Raw genomic sequence first — 22,033 nt, 5'->3', positions numbered from 1 at the left:
ACGCAAGTTACGGTGGTTACCTAATAGATACCCACTGATGGAGGTGGAAAATACATGGGCAGCACGGTGGCGGAGTGGTAGAGTTGCTGCCTTACAGCACTTGCAGCACCAGAGACCCGGGTTCGATCCCGACCACGGGTGCCGTCTGCACGGATTTTGTACGTTCTCCCTGTGACCCCGTGGGTTTTCTCCGAGACCTTCGGTTTCCTCCCACGCTCCAATGTACAGGTTTGCAAGGTAATTGGCTTGGTATAAATGTAAATTGTCCCTAGTGTGTGTAGGATAATGTCAATATGCTGGGATTGCCGGTCAGTGCGGACTCAGTGGGCCAAAGGGGCCTGTTTCCGCGCTGCGTCTCGAAAACTAAAACTAAAAAAACTAAAACTAAATATTAGAATTGAGACATTCAAGGAATTTTCTTCTGTAGTAAGTGATAATTACTATCAATCAACCTCTTTGACCCTGAGAATTTAATTTTATAAATGTGCAATACAGTTCATTCAGAATTTAATTAGTGTTGGTGCTCCTATTTCTATTAAAATATTCTGACTTTTATGCCTCCTCCTCTCTAGTCACATCTGTCTTTCCTTACATTTATATTGCTTTTGTGCATACATAAAAATCAATTTATCATTGCAAAAATGAAGTATTGCAGATGCTTAAAACCTGACATAAGTAGCTTCTGTGGACATGAAAACTAAGTTAACATTTCAGGTTGATGATCTTTTTTCAGATTAGGTGATAGAGTCAAAGAGTCATAGAGTGATACAGCGTGGAAACAGGCCCTTCGGCCCAACTTGCTCACACCGGCCAACATGTCACAGCTACACTAGTCCCACTTGTCTGCGCTTGGTCCATATCCCTCCAAACCTGTCCTATCCATGTACCTGTCTAAATGTTTCTTAAATGATGGGATAGTCCCAGCCTCATTTACCTCCTCCGGCAGCTTGTTCTATGCACCCACCACCCTTTGTGTGAAAAAGTTACCCCTCGGATTCCTATTAAATCGTTGTCCCTTTCACCTTGAACCAATGTGCTCTGGTCCTCGACTCCACTACTCTGGGCAAAAGACTCTGTACATCTACCTGATCTGTTCCTCTCATGATTTTGTATACCTCTATAAGATCTCCCCTCATCCTCCTGCGCTCCATGGAACAGAGACCCAGCTTGCTCAACCTCTCCCTATAGCTCACACCCTCTAGTCCTTGCAACATCCTTGTAAATCTTTTCTGCACCCTTTCAAGCTTGACAATACCTTTCCTATAACATGGTGCTCAGAACTGAACACAATATTCTAAATGCGGTCTCACCAACTGCAACTGCAACATGACCTCCCAACTTCTATACCCAATACTCTGACTGATGATGGCCAAAGTGCCAAAACGCCTTTTTGACCACCTTATCTACCTGCGACTCGACCCTCAAGGAACCATGCACCTGTACTCCTAGATCCCTCTGCTCTACAACATTACCCAGAGGCCTACCATTTACTGTGTAGGTCCTGCCCTTGTTCGACATCCCAAAATGCAACTCCTCACACTTTACTGTATTAAATTCCATCAACCATTCCTCCGCCCACCTGGGCAATCGATCCAGATCCTGCTGTAATCGTTCACAACCATCTTCACTATCTGCAAAACCACTGACCTTTGTATCATCAGCAAACTTGCTAATGTATGTTCTCATCCAAATCATTGATGTAGATGACAAACAGTAACGGGCCCAACACTGAATCCTGAGACACATCACTTAGTCACAGGCATCCAGTCTGAGAAGCAACCTTCCACCATCACCCTCTGCTTCCTTCGATGGAGCCAATTTGCTATCCATTCAGCTGTCTCTCCTTGGATCCCATGCGATCTAACCTTCCAGAGCAGCCTACCATGCAGAACCTTGTCGAATGCCTTTCTGCCGTCCATGTACACATGATGCAAGGTCATTGAAGTAACATGTTAACTCTGCTTCTTTCTCCATACTTGTTTCTTGACATGCTGAATGTTCCCAGCATTTTCTCTTTTATTTCTAATTTATGCTTTCTAGATTTGACTGTGTGGCTCCATCAGGATCCATCGGTTTTATTGATATGCTGATACTTTCCCTGTCCTGAAGGTGGTGCAGCTGGTTGAGTTGCTGCCTCACAGCGTCAGAGACCCGGGTTCGATCCTGACCTCGGGTGTTGTCTGCGTGAAGTTTGCACATTCTCCCTGTGGCTGGGTGGTTTTCCTCCGGGTGTTCCAGTTTCCTCCCACATCCCAAAGGCATGCGTGTTTGTAGCTTAATTGGCCTCTGTAAATTGCTCCTAGTGTGTAGGGAGTGTATGAGAATGTGGGATATCATAGGACTAGTGCGGATAGGAGTTGGTCGGTGTGGATTTGGTGGGCCGAAGGGCCTGTTTCCATGGTTGATCTCTTTTAATTAATAAAAACTTACAAGTCCTTGGCAGACATTACTTGCTGGATAAGGACAGGTTTCCTATTTTGGCACGGTGGCGCAGCGGTAGAGTTGCTGCCTTACAGCGAATGCAGCGCCGGAGACTCGGGTTCGATCCTGACTACGGGCGCCATCTGTACGGAGTTTGTACGTTCTCCCCGTGACCTGCGTGGGTTTTCTCCAAGATCTTCGGTTTCCTCCCACACTCCAAAGACGTACAGATATGTAGGTTAATTGACTGGTTAATATGTAAAAATTGTCCCTAGTGTGTGTAGGATAGTGTTAATGTGTGGGGATCGCTGGGCAGCGCGGACTCGGTGGGCCGAAGGGCCTGTTTCCACGATGTATCTCTAAATCTAAATCTAAATGTATTGAGACCCCACAAAAAGCAATGGACAAATGTCACCACAGTGAGCATTGGTGGTTGTTCCTTCACTGTGGAATTCAAAATCCAATAGGATATTACCAGGACTCGATGGCCTAAGCTCTAGGGAAAGGTTGGGCAGGCTAGGACTTTGTTCCTTGGAGCACAGGAGGTTGAGAGGTGATCTTATAGAGGTGTATAAAAACATGGGGGGAATTGAGCGGGTGAATGGACTTTTACCCAGTGTTGGGGAATCAAGAACCAGAGGACATTGGTTTAAGGTGAGAGAGGAAAGATTTAACAGGAACTTGAGGGGCAACCTTTTCATTCAGCGTGTGATGGATGTTATCTGGAATAAGTAGCCAGAGGAGGTAGTTGAGGCAGGTACTATTACATCATTTAGATTTTTAGATTTAGAGATACAGCGCGGAAACAGGCCCACCGAGTCCGCGCCGCCCAGCGATCCCCGCACATTAACACTATCCTACACACACTAGGGACAATTTTTACATATTACCCAGTCAATTAACCTACATACCTGTACGTCTTTGGAGTGTGGGAGGAAACCGAAGTTCTCGGAGAAAACCCACGCAGGTCACGGGGAGAACATACAAACTCCGTACAGACGGCGCCCGTAGTCAGGATCGAACCTGAGTCTCCGGCGCTGCATTCGCTGTAAGGCAGCAACTCTACCGCTGCACCACCGTGCCGCCTTTTAGAGAGATATGGGTTAAATGCAGGCAAATGGGACTAAATTATTTTGGGCATCGTAGTCGGCATGGACTTGTTAGGTTGAAGGACTTGTTTCTGTACTGTATGACCCTATGACTATACAGTTGCTTTCAACAACCCAATGTAGCAGAGTAAGGCATTTGACAAGGTTCCACATGGAAGGTTGATTAAGAAGGTTAAATCGTTGGGTATTAATAGTGAGGTTGCAAGATGGATTCAACAATGGCTGAATGGGAGATACCAGAGGGTAATGGTTGACAATTGTATGTCAGGTTGGAGGCCAGTGTCTAGTGGAGTGCCCCAAGGATCTGTGTTGGGTCCACTGTTGTTTGTCATTTACATTAATGATCTGGATGATGGTGTGGCAAATTGGATTAGTAAATATGCAGATGATACTAAGATAGGTGGAGTAGTTGATAGTGAGGTAGATTTTCAAAGTCTACAGAGAGACTTGGGCCTTTTGGAAGGGTGGGCTGAAAGATGGCAGATGGAGTTTAATGCTGATAAGTGTGAGGTGCTGCATTTTGGTAGGACAAATCAAAATAGGACGTACAGGGTAAATGGTAGGGAATTGAGGAATGCAGTGGAACAGAGGGATCTGGGAATAACTGTGCATTGTTCCCTGAAGGTGGAATCTCATGTGGATAGGGTGGTGAAGAAGGCGTTTGGTATGCTTGCCTTTATAAATCAGAGCATCGAGTATAGAAGTTGGGATGTAATGTTGAAATTGTACAGGGCATTGGTGAGGCCGAATCTGGAGTATGGTGTGCAGTTCTGGTCGCCAAATTATAGGAAGGATGTCGACAAAATGGAGAGGGTACAGAGGAGATTTACTAGAATGTTGCCTGGGTTTCAGCACTTAGGCTACAGAGAGAGGTTGAATAGGTTGGGTCTTTATTCTTTGGAGCGTAGAAGGTTGAGGGGGGACTTGATAGAGGTTTTTTTAATTTTGAGAGGGACGGACAGAGTTGACGTGGGTAGGCTTTTCCCTTTGAGAGTGGGGAAGATTCCAACAAGGGGACATAGCTTCAGAATTGAGGGACAAAGGTTTAGGGGTAACATGAGGGGGAACTTCTTTACTCAGAGGGTTGTGGCTGTATGGAATGGGCTTCCGGTGGAAGTGGTGGAGGCTGGCTCGATTTTATTATTTAAGAGTAAATTGGATAGGTATATGGATAGGAGGGGATTGGAGGGTTATGGTCTGAGTGCAGGTAGATGAGACTAGGTCAGGGAGAATGGTCGGCGTGGACTGGTAGGGCCGGACAGGCCTGTTTCCATGCTGTAGTTGTTATATGTTATATGTTAAGCAAATGAGCCCAGCTCACACTATAAAGGTCATTTAGGAAATGCATTCCCGAGCATAAGTCATTTTGACCAAAAGTTGGACAATAATGAAACCAATAAAGTGAGTCCTTGTGTTCTTCCGATAATGAGATGTCCAACGTAAAATATTGCCGCTGCAAAGGAGATTGGTATAGTGGAGCATGTAATCACTGTTAGTGACTTGCACAGAAACCAATGAAGCTCGGTTCAAGGTAAAAGTTCAGTTGTCCTCATTGATCCTGTCTATCCTTGATTAGAACAGAGAGGAGTGCAGCACAGGCCAGACCCGGCAGCCCACGACTGCCTGCGTTGAACATGTTGCCTACTTAAACTAATTCCTCCTGCCTGCATGTGATCCATATCCCTCCATTTCCACCCTGCATATTCATGAGCCTACCTAAAAGCCTCTTAAATTCAAGAGTTTAATACTCTTTAATAACAAGGGATCCTAATGGACAGAATTTAAACAAGAATGAAAGAACATCTTTTGCTCTTGTAGAAGGAACGTGAAAAATTCCTTTATAAAAATTCAAATCCAAATTCACTCCTAATGTTGCTTTCCTATTCAATGCCTCTCTGAATAATGAGGGGCGTATCGACGGAAAATAGCGCCTATGGCAAGCTCTGAAATTGCACCTCTGTCCAAACATCTAACACACGTCACAAAGTGCTGGAGTAACTCAGCGGCTCAGGCAGCATCTGTGGTGAACATGGATAGGTGATGTTTCGGCTCAGAATCCTTCTTCTAGCCATTCTCCAAGGGTGCTGCCTGTACAGCATTACTCCAGCACTCTGTGTCTTTCCTTGTTAAATCAGCGTCTACAGTTCCTTGTTTCTACATCTGAGCAATAGACAATAGACAATAGGTGCAGGAGGAGGCCATTCGGCCCTTTGAGCCAGCACCGCCATTCAATGTGATCATGGCTGATCATTCTCAATCAGAACGGAGATGAGGAAGAACTTTTTCAGTCAGAGAGTGGTGAAGGTGTGGAATTCTCTGCCTCAGAAGGCAGTGGAGGCCAGTTCGTTGGATGCTTTCAAGAGAGAGCTGGATAGAGCTCTTAAGGATAGCAGAGTGAGGGGGTATGGGAAGAAGGCAGGAACGGGGTACTGATTGAGAGTGATCAGCCATGATCGCATTGAATGGCGGTGCTGGCTCGAAGGGCTGAATGGCCTACACCTGCACCTATTGTCTATTGTCTATTGTCTATAGTACCCCGTTTCTGCCTTCTCCCCATACCCCCTGACTCCGCTATCCTTAAGAGCTCTATCCAGCTCTCTCTTGAATGCATTCAGAGAATTGGCCTCCACTGCCTTCTGAGGCAGAGAATTCCACAGATTCACAACTCTCTGACTGAAAAAGATTTTCCTCCATCTCAGTTCTAAATGGCCTACCCCTTATTCTTAAACTGTGGCCCCTTGTTCTGGACTCCCCCAACATTGGGAACATGTTTCCTGCCTCTAACGTGTCCAACCCCTTAATAATCTTATACGTTTCGATAAGATCTCCTCTCATCCTTCTAAATTCCAGTGTATACAAGCCTAGTCGCTCCAGTCTTTCAACATATGATAGTCCCGCCATTCTGGGAATTAACCTAGTAAACCTACGCTGCACGCCCTCAATAGCAAGAATATCCTTCCTCAAATTTGGAGACCAAAACTGCCACTCCAGGGTCAGGCGGAGGGCCGGCTCTCCCCTTGAAGCAGTAACTGGTTTCCTCTCCATCCCAGATGGTGCGGGGCAGGAGGGACTTCCTGCGGACCCTGTACTTGCCCGCCGCTACCAGGGGTTGTCCCCGCATCTTCTCGGCCTCGCTGTAGCCAGCCCTGAGCCACAGCTGCTGCAGCTTGGGGGTGTCTGTGCGCTGGGAAGCCGCTCAATGCAGGAAGGGAACAGGATCAAATTGTCTTCAATAATTCACCAGCGAGACTGTGGGTCGCTGCAAGAAACTCGATCCCTGTGGCCAGCAGCTTCAATTGTTCACCAGAGGCCGGCAGCAATAACACCGGCTTGCATTTGTGTAGCAGCCACCGCACATAGATAGCCCGTTAAAAGAAGTTTCTGGAAACTGCTCTATGGCGCCCCCTTTCAAGTGGCGCCCAGGGCACGTGTCATACCGGCCACACCCTAGATACGCCACTGTACCGACCATCGTTTTATGACCTATTCTACTTGCATTCCCACAATACATATTCTCTCCAAAATGTGCTACTTTCTGTTAACGACGGTGAAACTACAACAGCCCAGCATCTGCTTGTTTGCCTTCATGACTGTACTTCTGCACCAGTCTTCTGTTGGTTATTTTTGTAATTTGATATTGTCAATGAGCTTTAACATCCCTCCTGTGTGAAATCATTTGCATGAATTGAAACAAAAAACGTCCCAGCGACAATCCTTGGAGGATATCTCTCACCACAATCCATAAAGCCAAATACATCTATCTACCAATTACCGTGTTTACTCCAGACACTCCCGTATCCCTGGAGCTTAATGCTCTTTAATAACAAGTCATGGTTAGACACGGAAAATAATGAAAGACTAATAGGATTTTTATAACTATCAGTCTGGAGTGTAAAGGGGAAAACATTCTGCTACAAAAACTCTTTAATACCTTTTAATAATAAAGGGTTTAGATTTTCATGCCACACGTAACATCTTGCCTCAGATAGACACAAAGTGCTGGAGTAATTCAGCGGGTCAGTCTGGAGATAAAGGATGGGTGATGTTTCGGGTTGGAACCATTCTTCAGACTGAAAATAGAGTCAGGGTGGGGTGGTGGTTGTAGATCCATGTCTGGTTTTACTGTTGTGCACCCGGTCCATAATCCAGGCCGGGTTTTGTACTGGGTTACACAGGAATCCGGCGGGAGACTGGAGGTAATGGAAGCCAGCATCTGTACTATAAGGCCCTGCTAATAAAGGACTTATATATATACCTGAGTGCTTCTCAATGAACACACTCACAAACATGGTGTCAGAAGTGGACTGGGTTACACAGGAATCAGGCGGGAGACTGGAGGTAATGGAAGCCAGCATCTGTACTATAAGGCCCTGCTAATAAAGGACTTATATATATACCTGAGTGCTTCTCAATGAACACACTCACAAACAGGGGTGGGGGTGGGGGTGGGGGTGGGGGGGGGGGGGGAGGGGGGAGGAACTGAGTCAGTTTCAAAAAACAGTCATACAGCATGGAAACAGGCCCTTTGGCCGAACTTGCCCTTGCCGACTAGTTGCCCCATCTACACTAGTCGCACCTGCCCTCATTTGACCCATATCCCTTGAAATGGTTCCTATCTATGTACGTGTCCAAATCTATATACTAAAACTATCATTTGTTTGTTTGTTCCTGAACTACAACCAAAACCGTACACAATAGCGCAACAATTTTAGGCCCACCTTACTCACCGTCGTCCCTTTGGTGCTAATGGAAGCAGTTTCATTGAAATCCGTGTTATATATTTAAAGTTATTCGCATTTTAAAGTTTAAATCTATCTCCCAGGGAAGGAGGGGGGAGGGAGATGGGAGGATAAGGGGGATGGAGTGGGGGGAGGGGAAGGGGAGGGAGAAGGGGGAGGGGAGGGAAGGGGGGAGGGGAGGGGAGGGAAGGGGGGAGGGGAGGGGAGGGGAGGGGGGGGGGAGAGGAGAGGGTGCTGCACCAATGCAGGAGAGGTTTGGGCCCAACAGGTCCACTTGGTCTAGTATTTTTTAAATGCTGTTATAGTATATTTAGTTTAGTTTAGAGTTTAGTTATTGTTGATAGCTTATGTTTTTGTTAGCAGTTTGTATAATTCTTAACATTGCTAATTGCAGCAACTTCAAGTGGACATGATTGCAAGAAGTAGTTCATAGGGAATTAAGAATTTAGGATTCTGTGGCATTACGGCAACATATTTTGGCCTTTAGATAAAGTATTAAAAACTCAAAAAAATTTCTGTGATAGCATCGAATATGATCCATGTAGTTTCAGGAATTTTTAAGATAGTGAAGATCGTGCACATTCTATGCCAATAGTTGTAAACTTCCGATAATTGAAGTTGCTAATATTTTATCTTTTACTCTCCAAGGTAAGATGTTCCAGTCTCCTGATTTGAACCTTATTGTGGAGTTCATCCTGATGTTCCACAAGGAGAAGCCGATCGACTGGCTTTTAGACCACATCCTCTGGGTAAAGGTCTGCAACCCTGAAAAAGATGCGGTGAGTGTGGAACGTGGGTTTACTAAACGCTCCGGTTAGCTCCGCCGTGACCGCTTCGTTATATTTTATTGTGCCACAAAATGCCTGCAGTGGACTGAATATACAAAAAGAGTAAAATTGTTCTGAAGATGGACACAAAGTGCTGGAGTAACTCGGCGGGTCAGGCAGCATCTCCGGAGTAAAAGGACAGGGTCGGTTCAGTTTAGTGCAGTTTAGTTTATTGTCACGTGTACCGAGGTACAGTGAAAAGCTTTTGTTGTGTGCTAACTAGTCAGAGGAAAGACAATACACGATTACAATCGAGCCATTTACAGTGCATAGATACATGATAAGGGACTGGCGCTTAGTGCAAGGTAAAGCCAGTAAAGTCTGATCAAAGATAGTCTGAGCTTGCAGCCCAGTGGTATGAACATCGACTTCTCCAACTTTAGATAGTTCCTCTGTCCCTCTCTTCCCCTCCCCTTCCCAGATCTCCCTCTATCTTCCTGTCTCCACCTATATCCTTCCTTTCTCCACCTATATCCTTCCTTTGTCCCGCCCCCCCCCGACATCAGTCTGAAGAAGGGTCTCGACCCGAAACGTCGCCCATTCCTTCTCTCCCGAGATGCTGCCTGATCTGCTGAGTTACTCCAGCATTTTGTGCAAAGATAGTCTGAGGGTCACCAATGAGGTAGATAGTAGTTCAGGGCTGCTCTCTGGTTCAGAACCCTTCAGGCTGATTGTTCTGACTTCAAATTGTTCTTAATAACAATGGGTCATCATGAACAAGTCGAGCTGAAGAGCCTGTTTGTCGGTACTGTGTGACTCTATGCTTTTCCATGTCTCTAATGAATTAATCTGCTATAATTGTGTCAGAGAGTTGTTAATGTATTTTTCTTAATGGATGCAAATTCTAGTCATGGCAGTGTAGTAGATAAATTAGAGGTTCAGTTTATTCCTTGGGTGACAGTTAGTACAAATCTCTCCACAGCCACTGGGCAATTTAAATTTGGGTAATAATCTGCAATAAAAAGCCAGTCGCAGTGAAGGTAACCTCGAAATGTGTCATTTATCCTCAGGCCAACCTAAATGTGTCCACTGCACTACAGCAATGTGGTTTAACATAGAACATAGAAACAAAGCGATGCGATGCGATAGAACTTTATCCCAGGAGGGAAATTGATCTGTCGACAGTCATAAAACACAAGATACATAAAACATGAAATTAAAATGATGAGTGGCAAGGATTGGGGATGTGCAAAGATTTTGGGGAGTGGGGGGGTGAGGGGGGGGGGGGGAATCAGGAGGGTCACCAATGAGGTAGATAGGAGTTCAGGGCTGCTCTCTGGTTCAGAACCCTTCTTCAGGCTGATTGTTCTGACTTCAAATTGGGCGGCGCAGACTCGGTGGGCCGAAGGGCCTGTTTCCACGCTGTATCTCTAAATCTAAATCTAGGAGAGTTAGTCTGTCCCTCCCCCCCCCACAGCAGGGTGGAGTTGCACAGTTTGATAGCCACAGGGAAGAAGGATCTCTTGTGGCGTTCTGTACTGCATTTTCATGCATCCAGTCTGTTCGCTGAAGGTACTCCTCAGGTTGACCAGTGTGTCATGGAGGGGGTGAGCTGTATTGTCCAAGATGCTCCGCAGTTTGAGGAGCATCCACCCCTCCAAGACCATCTCCCATGAACGGTACAGCACAAGGACGGGTCCTCTGCCCACAATGTTTGTGCTGACTGTGATGCTATGTTAATCTAATCTTATCTGCCTATATATGATCCATAGAGTCATACAGTGTGAAAACAGGCTCTCCAGCCCAATTTGCCCACCCCGACCAACATGCCCCATCTACACTAGTCCCACCATCCTGCATTTGGCCCATCTATATACTAAAACTCTCGTTTGTTTGTTTGTTTGTTCCTGGACTACAACCAAAACGGTACATGATAGCTCAACAATTTTAGGCCCACCTTACTCACTGTCATCCCTTTGGTGCTAATGGAAGAAGTTTCATTGCAATCGGTGTTATATTTTTAAAGTTATTCATATTTTAAAGTTTAAATCTATCTCCTAGGGAGGGAGGGAGGGAGGGAGGAAGGGGGGGGGAGGAGGGAGGATAAGGGGGGTTGAGGGGGAGGGGGGAGTGGAGGGAGGGGGATAGGGGGAGGGGAGGGAGGGGGGAGTGGGGTGGAGGGAGGGGGGAGTGGGGGGGAGGGAGGGGGATAGGGGGAGGGGAGGGAGGGGGGAGTGGGGTGGAGGGAGGGGGGAGTGGGGGGGAGGGAGGGGGATAGGGGGAGGGGAGGGAGGGGGGAGTGGGGTGGAGGGAGGGGGAGTGGGGGGGAGGGAGGGGGATAGGGGAGGGTAGGGGGGAGTGGGGGGGGAGGGAGGGGGATAGGGGGGGGGGAGGGGGGAGGGGGCGCTGCACCAATTCAGGAGAGGTTTGGGCCCAACGGGTCCACTTGGTCTAATATTTATCTAAACGTAAGATAGACGCAAAGCACCGGAGTAACACAGGGTCAGGCAGCATCTCTGGAGAAAAGGAATAGGTGACATTTCGGGTCGGAACCTTTCTCCAGACTGAAAGATAGAGGTGCGGGGCCAGGAGGCGAGAAAAGGCCAGAAAAAAAATTGGGCTGGCAACAGACACCTCAGGAAGGGTGGAGTCCATAATGGCCCATTGTTGGCTGGGGAAGGTATGCTAATGACAGGGATACAAGTCACCCATTCCTTCTCTCCTGAGATGCTGCCTGACCTGCTGAGTTACTCCAGCATTTTGTGAATAAATACCTTCGATTTGTACCAGCATCTGCAGTTATTTTCTTACAACTAGTGAGATGCGATCAGTGTAACAAGCATCTGCAGTTCCTTCCTGCACATTCTCTCTAAACCTATCCAAATATATCTATCCAAATGTCTTTTTTTTAATTGCCTCCTCCAGCAGCTTGTTCCATATATCTACCGTATATCTGATGCCATATATCTTTGTGTAAAGATTTGCTGCTCAAGTTCCTATTAAATCTTTCTCCCCTCACCTGAAACCTATGTCCCCTGGTTTTTCATTCCCCTTCGCTGGGTAAACGACTCTGTACATGTACCCTTTCCATATCCAGATCCAGTTCCATATCCCATTATTCCCTTCACCTCCATGTGCCTGTAGGCATATCTGGGCTTAGCCTGGGCTGCCCTCTGAAATGGTCCGGCAAGCCTTTCAGTTTAGGGCAATTAGACACTTAGAATTAATGCAAGACCAGCAAATGCGACCCACATCCCATGAATGAAGAAGTAAATTGGTGCTTTTTATCCTCCAAGCGGGGTGGTCTTCAAGCGAACATGCAGCTCAGTTGTCACGGTGTGGATGAGGTTGGTATGTTAGCTGAGAGCAGGCCATTATCTGGATTCCAAGATATAGAAACATAGAAAATAGGTGCAGGAGGAGGCCATTTGGCCCTTCGAGCCAGCACCGCCATTCATTGTTATCATGGCTGATCATCCACAATCAGTAACCTGTGCCTGCCTTCTCCCCATTTCCTTTGATTCCGCTAGCCCCTAGAGATCTATCTTAACCTTACGGGTAAAAGTCAAGCTAAAACATTCACCGCTGAATACCTTGCGTTCAACTAAGATTGAAGATTAAAGGGATCTTATTTTAACTCCAGATAGAGCTTCTATTTTGAGCATCCATTTCCCCCTCATTTTGTACATTTAAAGACATTTAGTTAAGAGATACAGCATGGAAACACATCCTTCGGCCAACCTAGTCCATGGCGACCATCGATCACTGGTTCTATGTTATTCACTCCCTGCACACCAGGGACAATTTACAGAAGCCAATTAATTTACAAACCAGCGCATCCTTGGGGTGTGGGAGGAAACCGGAGCACCCAGAGGAAACCCATGCATTCACAGGGAGAATGTGTAAACTCCACGCAGACAGCACCGGAGGTCAGGATCCAACCCAGGTCTCTGGCATTGTGAGGCAGCAGCTCTCATTGAGCCACTGTGCTGCCCCATAGTTTGATTCAATTGTTAACCACAGGAAATGCTGTAAATTTACTTCCAAAGGTATTAAGTCTAGTTTAGAGATACAGCGTGGAAACTGGCCCTTCGGCCCACCGAGTCCACACCGACCAGCAATCTCCACACATTAATACTATCCGACACACACACACACTAGGAATAATTTACACTTACACCAAGCCAATTGACCTACATACTGTACCTGTACGTCTTTGGAGTGTGGAAGGAAACCGAAGATCTCGGAGAAAAACAACGCGGAGAATCACGGGGAGAACGTACAAACTCTGTACAGACAGCACCCGCAGTCGGGATCGAACCTGGGTCTCCTGCACTGCAAGCGCTGTATGGCAGCATCTCTAAAGCCATGGCCGCCCAAAGTTAACTGATTTAGGACACAATGAACAATAGTAGAGAATTTACTGAACTTTACATCCCACCCCAGAAAGTCACGGTTATCTTTTTTATTTATTTACTGAGAGCATGTCAGGATCAGAAAATGATGCCCTTCTCCTGCTGGGGCCATTTGTAAGGAAATCCCAAAATGAGATCTGGCATTTCTATTCCATCTGTCATTTGGTGGGCACCCAGAGAACCAGTCTAGGCTGCCGTGAGGGTTAAATGCTGCTCATAGCTCTACTGTGTAATAAAAATAGATTGAAATCCTTTGCTGCTTGCAACTGACCTAGATGTTCTAAGTTATGTTTTAAATCGGGGAGCAGTCGGATTGGAACATAAATCTCAGTGTTTTACTTCCCATTAATTGGCCTTTCCTTTCTCCTGGTTCTCCATGTTTGGTTCAGTTTAGTTTAGAGATACAGCGTGGAAACAGGCCCTTCGGCCCACTGAGTCCAGGCTGACCAGTGATACCCTACAGTAGCACTATCCAAGACACGAGGGACAATTTACAATTTTCACCCAAGCCCATTAACCTGCAAACCTGTACATCTTTGGAATGTGGGAGGAAACCGGAGCACCCGGGGAAAACCCACGCAGTCACGGGGAGAACGTACAAACTCCGTACAGACAGCACTGTAGTCTGGATCGAACCTGGGTCCCTGGTGCAGTAAGACAGCAACCATACCGCTGCGCCACAATGCTACCCCAAATTGCCTTTCAGTCAATCTGGTCCTGGTCACCAAAGGTGAGGTAAAAAATATTAAGGATGCAAAGCAGACCAGAACTGAACACGTACAGGTAGTTTTGCGATAACACATATTTCCTTAGCACGAATTCAATATAACAACGTGAGTGATGAACTCCGGAATATTTGCATTATGTGGGTCGAATTGGTGATAACACAATCTTGACCATAATTCCCCATTTTCTTTTGGACCAATGCAATCTTTGTTAATTTATGTTGACATATCTTCAGAGACTCTTACTCCCATTTTATATTTCCGGCCGGCATTATCTGATCCCTTAATTTTTCTTCCGATTAATCTCCCTACCATCCATTACAGCTTTTTATGTGCAACTCTGTGATGCAGGGACTGTCGCAACAATTAGGAAACATTTAGACAGGTACTTGGATAGGACAGGTTTAGAGGGAAATGGGCCAGGTGGGACTAGTGTAGATGGGACATGTTGGTCGGTGTGGGCAAATTGGGCCGAAAGGCCTGTTTCCACGCTGTATGATGCTCTGACTCTATGTAAATATCTGTGGAATTCTCTGCCTCAGAAGGCAGTGAAGGCCAATTCTCTGAATGCATTCAAGAGAGAGCTAGATAGAGCTCTTAAGGATAGCAGGGTCAGGGGGGTATGGGGAGAAGGCAGGAACGGGGTACTGATTGAGAATGATCAGCCATGATCACATTGAATGGTGGTGCTGGCTCGAAGGGCTTAATGGCCTCCTCCTGCACCAATTGTCTATTGTCTAAAGACTGGGCTTTCATTACAAACCTATACCATCCTGTGATTCATTGTCTCAGGCCTGTATGTGGTGCAACTCTGTGAATGCTCACGTCCTCTGAAATTTGTTGGTTTGTCCTTGAGGCTGGAGAACAACGTGGAGGTGAGAAACTCTGAGGCGGATATAAAACCAATTGAAAGGAGCACAAGGGGTCGTTAGAGCTGATTGTATATGTATGGGTTCTATTATTTAACGCGTCATTAAAATTTATGACGCAAATCCAGTTTCAGGCATTTTGATTGCACGATAAAATCAATGTAGATTTTATTTATTATCCCTGCCACCTAGCCATTGTACCTGTGTGCAAATATTGGTAGCTCTTTTCATACTGGTGCTGCAAAATTATAAAGCATTTTTATTGGTATTTAAGAGTACCCAATGCTTCTTGCAAAAGACTTTTAAAAAATTTATCTTCGAAACAATCAAACCATCATGAATAGTGTTGGTACTGATCATAAGTCTACAGAATAACTAATTCATGGGAAGTCTTTTAAATTATTTTGTGCACGGGAAGTCGTGGAAATGCCACAAAGTGCTGGAGTAACTAGTCGGGTCAGGCAGCATTCCTGGAGAACAAAGATAGATGGCGTTTCAGGCTATGGACCCGAAACATCATGTTCTCCAGAGATGCTGCCTGACCCGCTGAGTTAACTTGAAATGGCCAGGAATTAAAGGTGAGTGTTGAATCAGCTAGAGACCAGAATGAGTGAGGAAGGCAGATCTCCTTATGAGGTGGGCATCAATACGATATGATACGATACGATACGATGGAACTTTATTTAATCCAGGAGGGAAATTGGTCTGCCAACAGTCATAAAACACAACAAGATACATGAAGCATGAAATTAAAGTGACGAGTGGAAAGTCCAAGATTTCGGATGTGCAAAGATTTTGGCGTGTGGGGGGGGAAGAGGGGGGAGTCAGTCTACTCCACGACAGAAGGGAGAGGAGTTGTATCTAAGATGCAGCTCAGATGTTAATAATACACTCAATTTAAGAGTGTAACAGAGTTGGGTTAACAGATCTCCACTAGATGGACATCCTAATCCCTGCGATGTAGGGCAAAGGTTTGCACGATCCACAATTAGTCTTCACTCCACCAGACATTTGACATGCAAGCCCTACTCCTGAGGTTTGAGCACAAGAATCTACATTGACAATCCAGGACAATGCCGCAGAAGCGTTGATAAATAAAATGATCTATTTTCCAGTTGGATGATGTAAATCTCCCTTGGCACTCTTTTGAAGATCAGAGAATTTTTCACATTTTCCCAGTCCATTTTATCAGCACTTTTTTAAATCACCAGAATAAGTGGCCATTATCACTTTGCTGTTGGAGGGAGCAAATTCACCGGCAAATTTCTGACCTGGTAATATTTAGCACCCTTCAGAAAGTACTTTGTTAAAGTGCTTTTGGGAATTTTAAAGGTCTTAGAGTTATACAGCTAGTAAATTTGCTCTTTAGCCCAACCTACCCATGTCAACCGAGATGTCACATCTAAGCGAGTTAAACTACTGCCACATCCCTCTAAACCCTTCCTGTTCATGTACCTGTCTGAATATTTTTTAAATGCTCTGCTAGTATCTGCCTCGACAATCTTCTCTGGCAGCTTGTTCCATATACCCACCGCCCTCTGTGTGAAAACGTTGTTCCTCAGGTTCCTATTCAATCCTTCTCCTTAAACCTCTGGTTCTTGACTCCCCTTCCCTTGGTAAAAGACTCGTGCAATCACCCTATCTATTCCCCTCATGATTTTATACAACTCTACAACATCAGCCTCCTGTGCTCCAATGAATAAAGTTCTAGCCTGCCCAACCTCTCCCTATAGCTCAGGTCCTCATGTCCTGGCAATATCCTCGTAAATCTTCTCTGCACTCTTTCCAGTTTAACAACATCCACCTATAGCAGGATGACCAAAACTGAACACAGTGCTCCAAAGGTGATCTCACCAAGGTAATATAACATCCTAACTTTGTAACTCAATAAGACCATAAGACCCAGTGGCAGAATTAGGCCATTCAGCTCTAATCTAGCTGAATGGCCTAATCTAGTCCGATTTGCCATTTGATCATAACTGATCTAATTTCCCCTCTGAACCCCATTCTCCTGCTGTGACTGACTGACTGAACAGGGCCAATGTATGGAAAGCCTTCTTGATCACTCTATATACCTGTGACAGCATTTTCAGGGAACTATGTACCAGTACTCCCCATTCCTTCTGCTCTGCCATTCGCTGTGAAGATAGACACAAAATGCTGGAGTAACAGCAGAACAGGCAGCATCTCTGGAGAAAAGGAATGGGTGACATTTCGACTCTGAGGAAGGGTCTCAACCTAAAACATCACCCATTCCTTCTCCAGAGATGCTACCTGTCCCGTTGAGTTACTCCAGCATTATGTCTATCTTCGGTGTAAACCAGCATCTGCAGTTCCTTCCTACACATTCGCTGTGAAGATCCTGTTGTGGTTTGACTTCCCAAATGCAGCATTTATCTGCATTAAACTCCATTAACTATTCCTCAGCCCACTTGTCCAGCTATTCAAGATCCTGCTGTAACAAAGATGCTGTATAAATGTAAGGTTTGTTTTTACATGGGGCTGCAATGTCTCCAGAACTATTGAGATGGGTTGTTGTTGGTCACTTCCAACCAATGAAGAAACAACTCTTAATTCCTGTTTTGTTCTATTTCTTCCAACAAAATTTATTCCAATTTGCTGTCCCCCCCCCCCCCCCCAGTAGAATTATGTAACTTTCTTCTCCAATAAACGCCCTCGTGGTGCCAATCCTTTCTGCTGCAAACAATGCATGAACAAAGTTGTTCTTTGTTCACCTCCGTGCAGGTGTTTGAGGTGAAATGGTCACATTGTTTGGGCTAAATACAATTTAAATATTGAAACTGGGAAATGGGCCACGCTGTTCTCTCGCAATATTTATTTTTGCATGCTTTTAATCGCAACTGCGTACTTTGGTCTCCTAATTTGGGAAAGGAAATTCTTGCTATTGAGGGAGTGCAGCGTAGCTTCACCAGGTTAATTCCCGGGATGGCGGGACTGACATATGATGAAAGAATGGATCGGCTGGGCTGATATTCACTGGAATTTAGACGGATGAGAGGGGATCTTATAGAAGCGTATAAAATTCCTAAGGGATTGGACAGGCGAGATGCAGGAAAAAAATTCCCAATGTTGGGGGAGTCCAGAACCATGGGTCACAGTTTAAGAATAAGGGGTAGGTCATTTAGGACTGAGATGAGTAAAAACGTTTTCACGCAGAGAGTTGTGAATCTCTGCCACAGAAGGCAGTGGAGGCCAATTCACTGGGTGTTTTCAAGAGAGAGTTAGATTTAGCTCTTCGGGCTAAGGGAATCAAAGGATATGGGGTAAAAACCAGATCGGGGAACTAATTTTCGATGATCAGCCATGATCAGATTGAATGGCGGTGCTGGCTCGAAGGGTCGAATGGCCTACTTCTGCACCTATTTTGTATGTTTCTATCCCATGAGCATTGTTTAACCAACTGAAAAACATTAGAAATACCACTGAGTTACTCCAGTATTTTGTATCTATCTATTCTCTGCCACAGAAGTGGGATTCTTTGCCACAGAAGGCAGTGATGGCCAATTCATTGGATGTATACAAGACAGAGTTAGATACAGCTTTTAGGGCTAACAGAATCAAGGGATATGGGAGGAAAGCAGGAATGGGGTAGTGATTTTGGATGATCAGCCATGATCATATTGAATTGATACTGGCTCGATGGGCTGAATGGCCTACTCCTTGCACCTATTTTCCATGTAACCTTTGCTCGGAGCATTTGTTAAGAGGGAATAACCATTGTTTTACTTGCACTTACAGAAACACTGCGAGCGGCAAAAGTCTAATATCAGGATTCGCTTCAGACCATCCCTTTTCCAGCACGTTGGATTGCATTCGTCATTGGCGGGCAAGATTCAGAAGTTGACAGTGAGCACCATTTTTAAATGCTTGTCGTGACATTCACCTATTAGGATCACCTGAAGGGGAATGTGGTATAACTGTTAATTGCGTGGTTTAATTGGGTTTTTCCTCAGCGGTTCAAATGTAATTTCCTCCTCTTCCTTCGGTTTTTATACTCTGGTACCAGCATGGAGAGTCAGTCAGGGCTCCTCGATCTACTTGAACTTGTATTGGGTACAGAGGGACTTCTTCAGTTCTAAATTCTGGACAAATTCCGATGCAGAAAGACACATCAGGGATGAAAGCATTGCACAATCGGCACTGAAAACCGAACATTTCCATTTTTCCTCATGAGAATAAACATGCTATTTCGGCCCATCGAATGTGTGCTGGCTCATTGAATAATCCTATTACTTACAACATTGAACGATACAGCATAATGATCATGCCCTTCAGCCCACAATGTTTGTGCAGAGCATGATGCTGAGTTAAACTGATCTCAGCTGCCTGTACATGATCCGTATCCCTCTATTCCTTGCATTTCAATGTGCGTGCCTAAAAGCATCTTAAAAATCACTATAGTATGTACCTACACCACCATCCCAGGCAACGCGTTCCAGGCCCCCACCACTCTTTGTTTAGTTTAGTTTAAAGAAACAGCGTGGAAACAGGTCCTTCGGCCGCCGAGTCCACTCCAACCAGCCCTCACCCGTACACTAGTTCTACCCTACATACAGTGTCAATTGGCTTCTGTAAATTGTCTTTTCTGTAAAGGGTGATTTACAGAAGCCAATTAACCGACAAACCTGCATGTCTTTGGAATGTGGGAGGAAACCGGAGCACCCGGAGAAAACCCACAATGTTGTGGGGAGAACTTACGAACTCCGTACAGATAGCGCCCATAGTCAGGATCCAACCCGGATCGCTGGCGCTGTAAGGCAGCAACTCTGCGCTGCGCCACTGTGCCGTCCTCTCTGTAAAAAAAACATGCCCCACACATCTCCATTAAACTTTCCCCCTCTTAGACAATAGACAATAGACAATAGGTGCAGGAGTAGGCCATTCAGCCCTTCAAGCCAGCACCGCCATTCAATGCGATCATGGCTGATCACTCTCAATCAGTACCCCGTTCCTGCCTTCTCCCCATACCCCCTCACTCCGCTATCCTTAAGAGCTCTATCCAGCTCTCTCTTGAAAGCATCCAACGAACTGGCCTCCACTGCCTTCTGAGGCAGAGAATTCCACACCTTCACCACTCTCTGACTGAAAAAGTTCTTCCTCATCTCCGTTCTAAATGGCCTACCCCTTATTCTTAAACTATGGCCCCTTGTTCTGGACTCCCCCAACATTGAGAACATGTTTCCTGCCTCTAACGTATAACTATGCCCTCTAGTGTTGGACATTTACAGCATGGGAAAATGTATTCCTCACTAATTGTCCTCGTAACCTACTCTCCCCACACACCCATCAACTCACCCCACACCCAAGACTATGCCACTACACCTCCACACTTTACAATGGTCAATTTGCAATGGGCAATCAATCTGCCAACTCGCATATCTTTCTTATGTGGGGCAAAACCAAACCACCCAGGGGAAATCCACGGAGGAAATTCTGTGGACGGCACCAGAGGTCAGGATTGAATCTGGGTTACTGGAGCTGTGCGGCAGCAGCTGTATCATCTGTCCAATCGTGCAGCCCTCTGGGTTTACTTGAACTATAAATAAAGCTTCGCGATATTGTCCTGTGAAACGTTGCAAGGAAAGAGATACAATTGGAAAATAACTGAAATGTAAGGAATGACTTCATGCATCCTTTATCATAAATTTAAAAACCTTTATCACACCGCAGAGGAGATCTGTTCAATTGAAAGATGCTGAACACTCAAAGGATTCCCAAGTTGTGAGCTATTTGAGAATCTGGTGTAAACATCGATGATCAGATTTGCTGGACAGTCAATGGAAAAGGATCCGTGTAGATGGTTTAGGCGGCATTTATAACGGTTGGTATTGATATATATGGTTATGGGGAAAAGGCAGGAGAATGGGATTAGGAAGGAGAGATAGATTGGCAGGGTAAGTTTGGTGGGCCGAATGGCCTAATTCTACTCCTATCACTTATGACCTTACATTTGTCATGTGTGCTGAGATATAGTGAAAGATATTTTGTATGCTATCCAGGCAGATCATACCATACAAGACTACATCAGTTAGAGCAACAGGAAAAATAAACGGAGTGCAAAATATGGTGTTGCAGCTATTGAGAAAGTGCAGATTAACAAAAAGTGGAAGGCCTGCATGCAACAAGGTAGATTGGAAGATCGGGGTTTCAGCTGTAAGCATATAAGAGGTCCATTCAATAATCTGCAAACAGTGGAGAACAATCTCATGGTACATGCTTTCAAGCTTTTGTATCTTTTTCCTAACAGGAGAAAGGAGGAGAGAGACTGACCAGGGAGTGAGTGGTCTTTGATTCTGTTGGCTCCTTGCTGTAGCAGCGTGAGGTATATTTAGAGTCATTGTGTGGTACAGTGTGGAAACAGGCCCTTCGGCCCAACTCGCCCACACCGCCCACACAGTTAACAAAGTTAAATGGAGATGGGGGGGGGGGGGGGGCGTGGGAGGCTGGTTTGTGTCATTGACTGGACTATGTCCACAACTCACTGCGATATCTTCTGGTCTTGGGCAGAGTTGTCGCGTAACCAAGCTATGATGCTTAGCCATAGGATGCTTTCTTTGGTGCATCAGTTGTAATTGGTGAGGATCATTGGAGACATGATGAATTTCTGTAGTCTTCTGAGGAAATAGAGCTGTTGGTGTGCTTTCTTGGCCATAGCCTCATTGTGGTTGGACAAGGACAAATTCTTGGTGATATTGACACCTTGGAATTTGAAGCTGTCATTCATCTCCACTTTAGCACCATTGATAGAGACCTTCTCCTTCATTTTGCTGACATGGTGGGAGGAGGGGGGGGAGTTTGTTGTCTTAACACCATACTATTAAACGCTCCATCTATACTTGCCATTGTTTGAGATCTGGCCCAGGTGTCATCTGTAAACTTGTAAATGGAGTTAGGCAACACAGTGAAGATAGACACAAAAAGCTGGAGTAACTCAGCGGGACAGGCAGCATCTCTGGAGAGAAGGAAT

At 45.5% G+C, this 22,033-nt stretch overlaps 1 protein-coding gene across 1 annotated transcript in view; it reads left to right on the top strand.

The window, feature by feature from the left end:
- The window catches only part of mgat4a (alpha-1,3-mannosyl-glycoprotein 4-beta-N-acetylglucosaminyltransferase A), a 208,941-nt gene that overhangs the window by 155,230 nt on the left and 31,678 nt on the right, over positions 1-22,033 (top strand). Inside the window, exons 9-10 of the mRNA XM_078402138.1 lie at positions 8,918-9,048; positions 18,805-18,912. Of these exons, the coding sequence (XP_078258264.1) occupies positions 8,918-9,048; positions 18,805-18,912 (239 nt within the window). The remainder of the gene's footprint in view (positions 1-8,917; positions 9,049-18,804; positions 18,913-22,033) is intronic.

This window comes from Rhinoraja longicauda, chromosome 7, assembly GCF_053455715.1.
Source record: "Rhinoraja longicauda isolate Sanriku21f chromosome 7, sRhiLon1.1, whole genome shotgun sequence".
NCBI lineage: Eukaryota > Metazoa > Chordata > Chondrichthyes > Rajiformes > Arhynchobatidae > Rhinoraja > Rhinoraja longicauda.
This window is presented reverse-complemented; position numbering and strand designations above follow the sequence as displayed.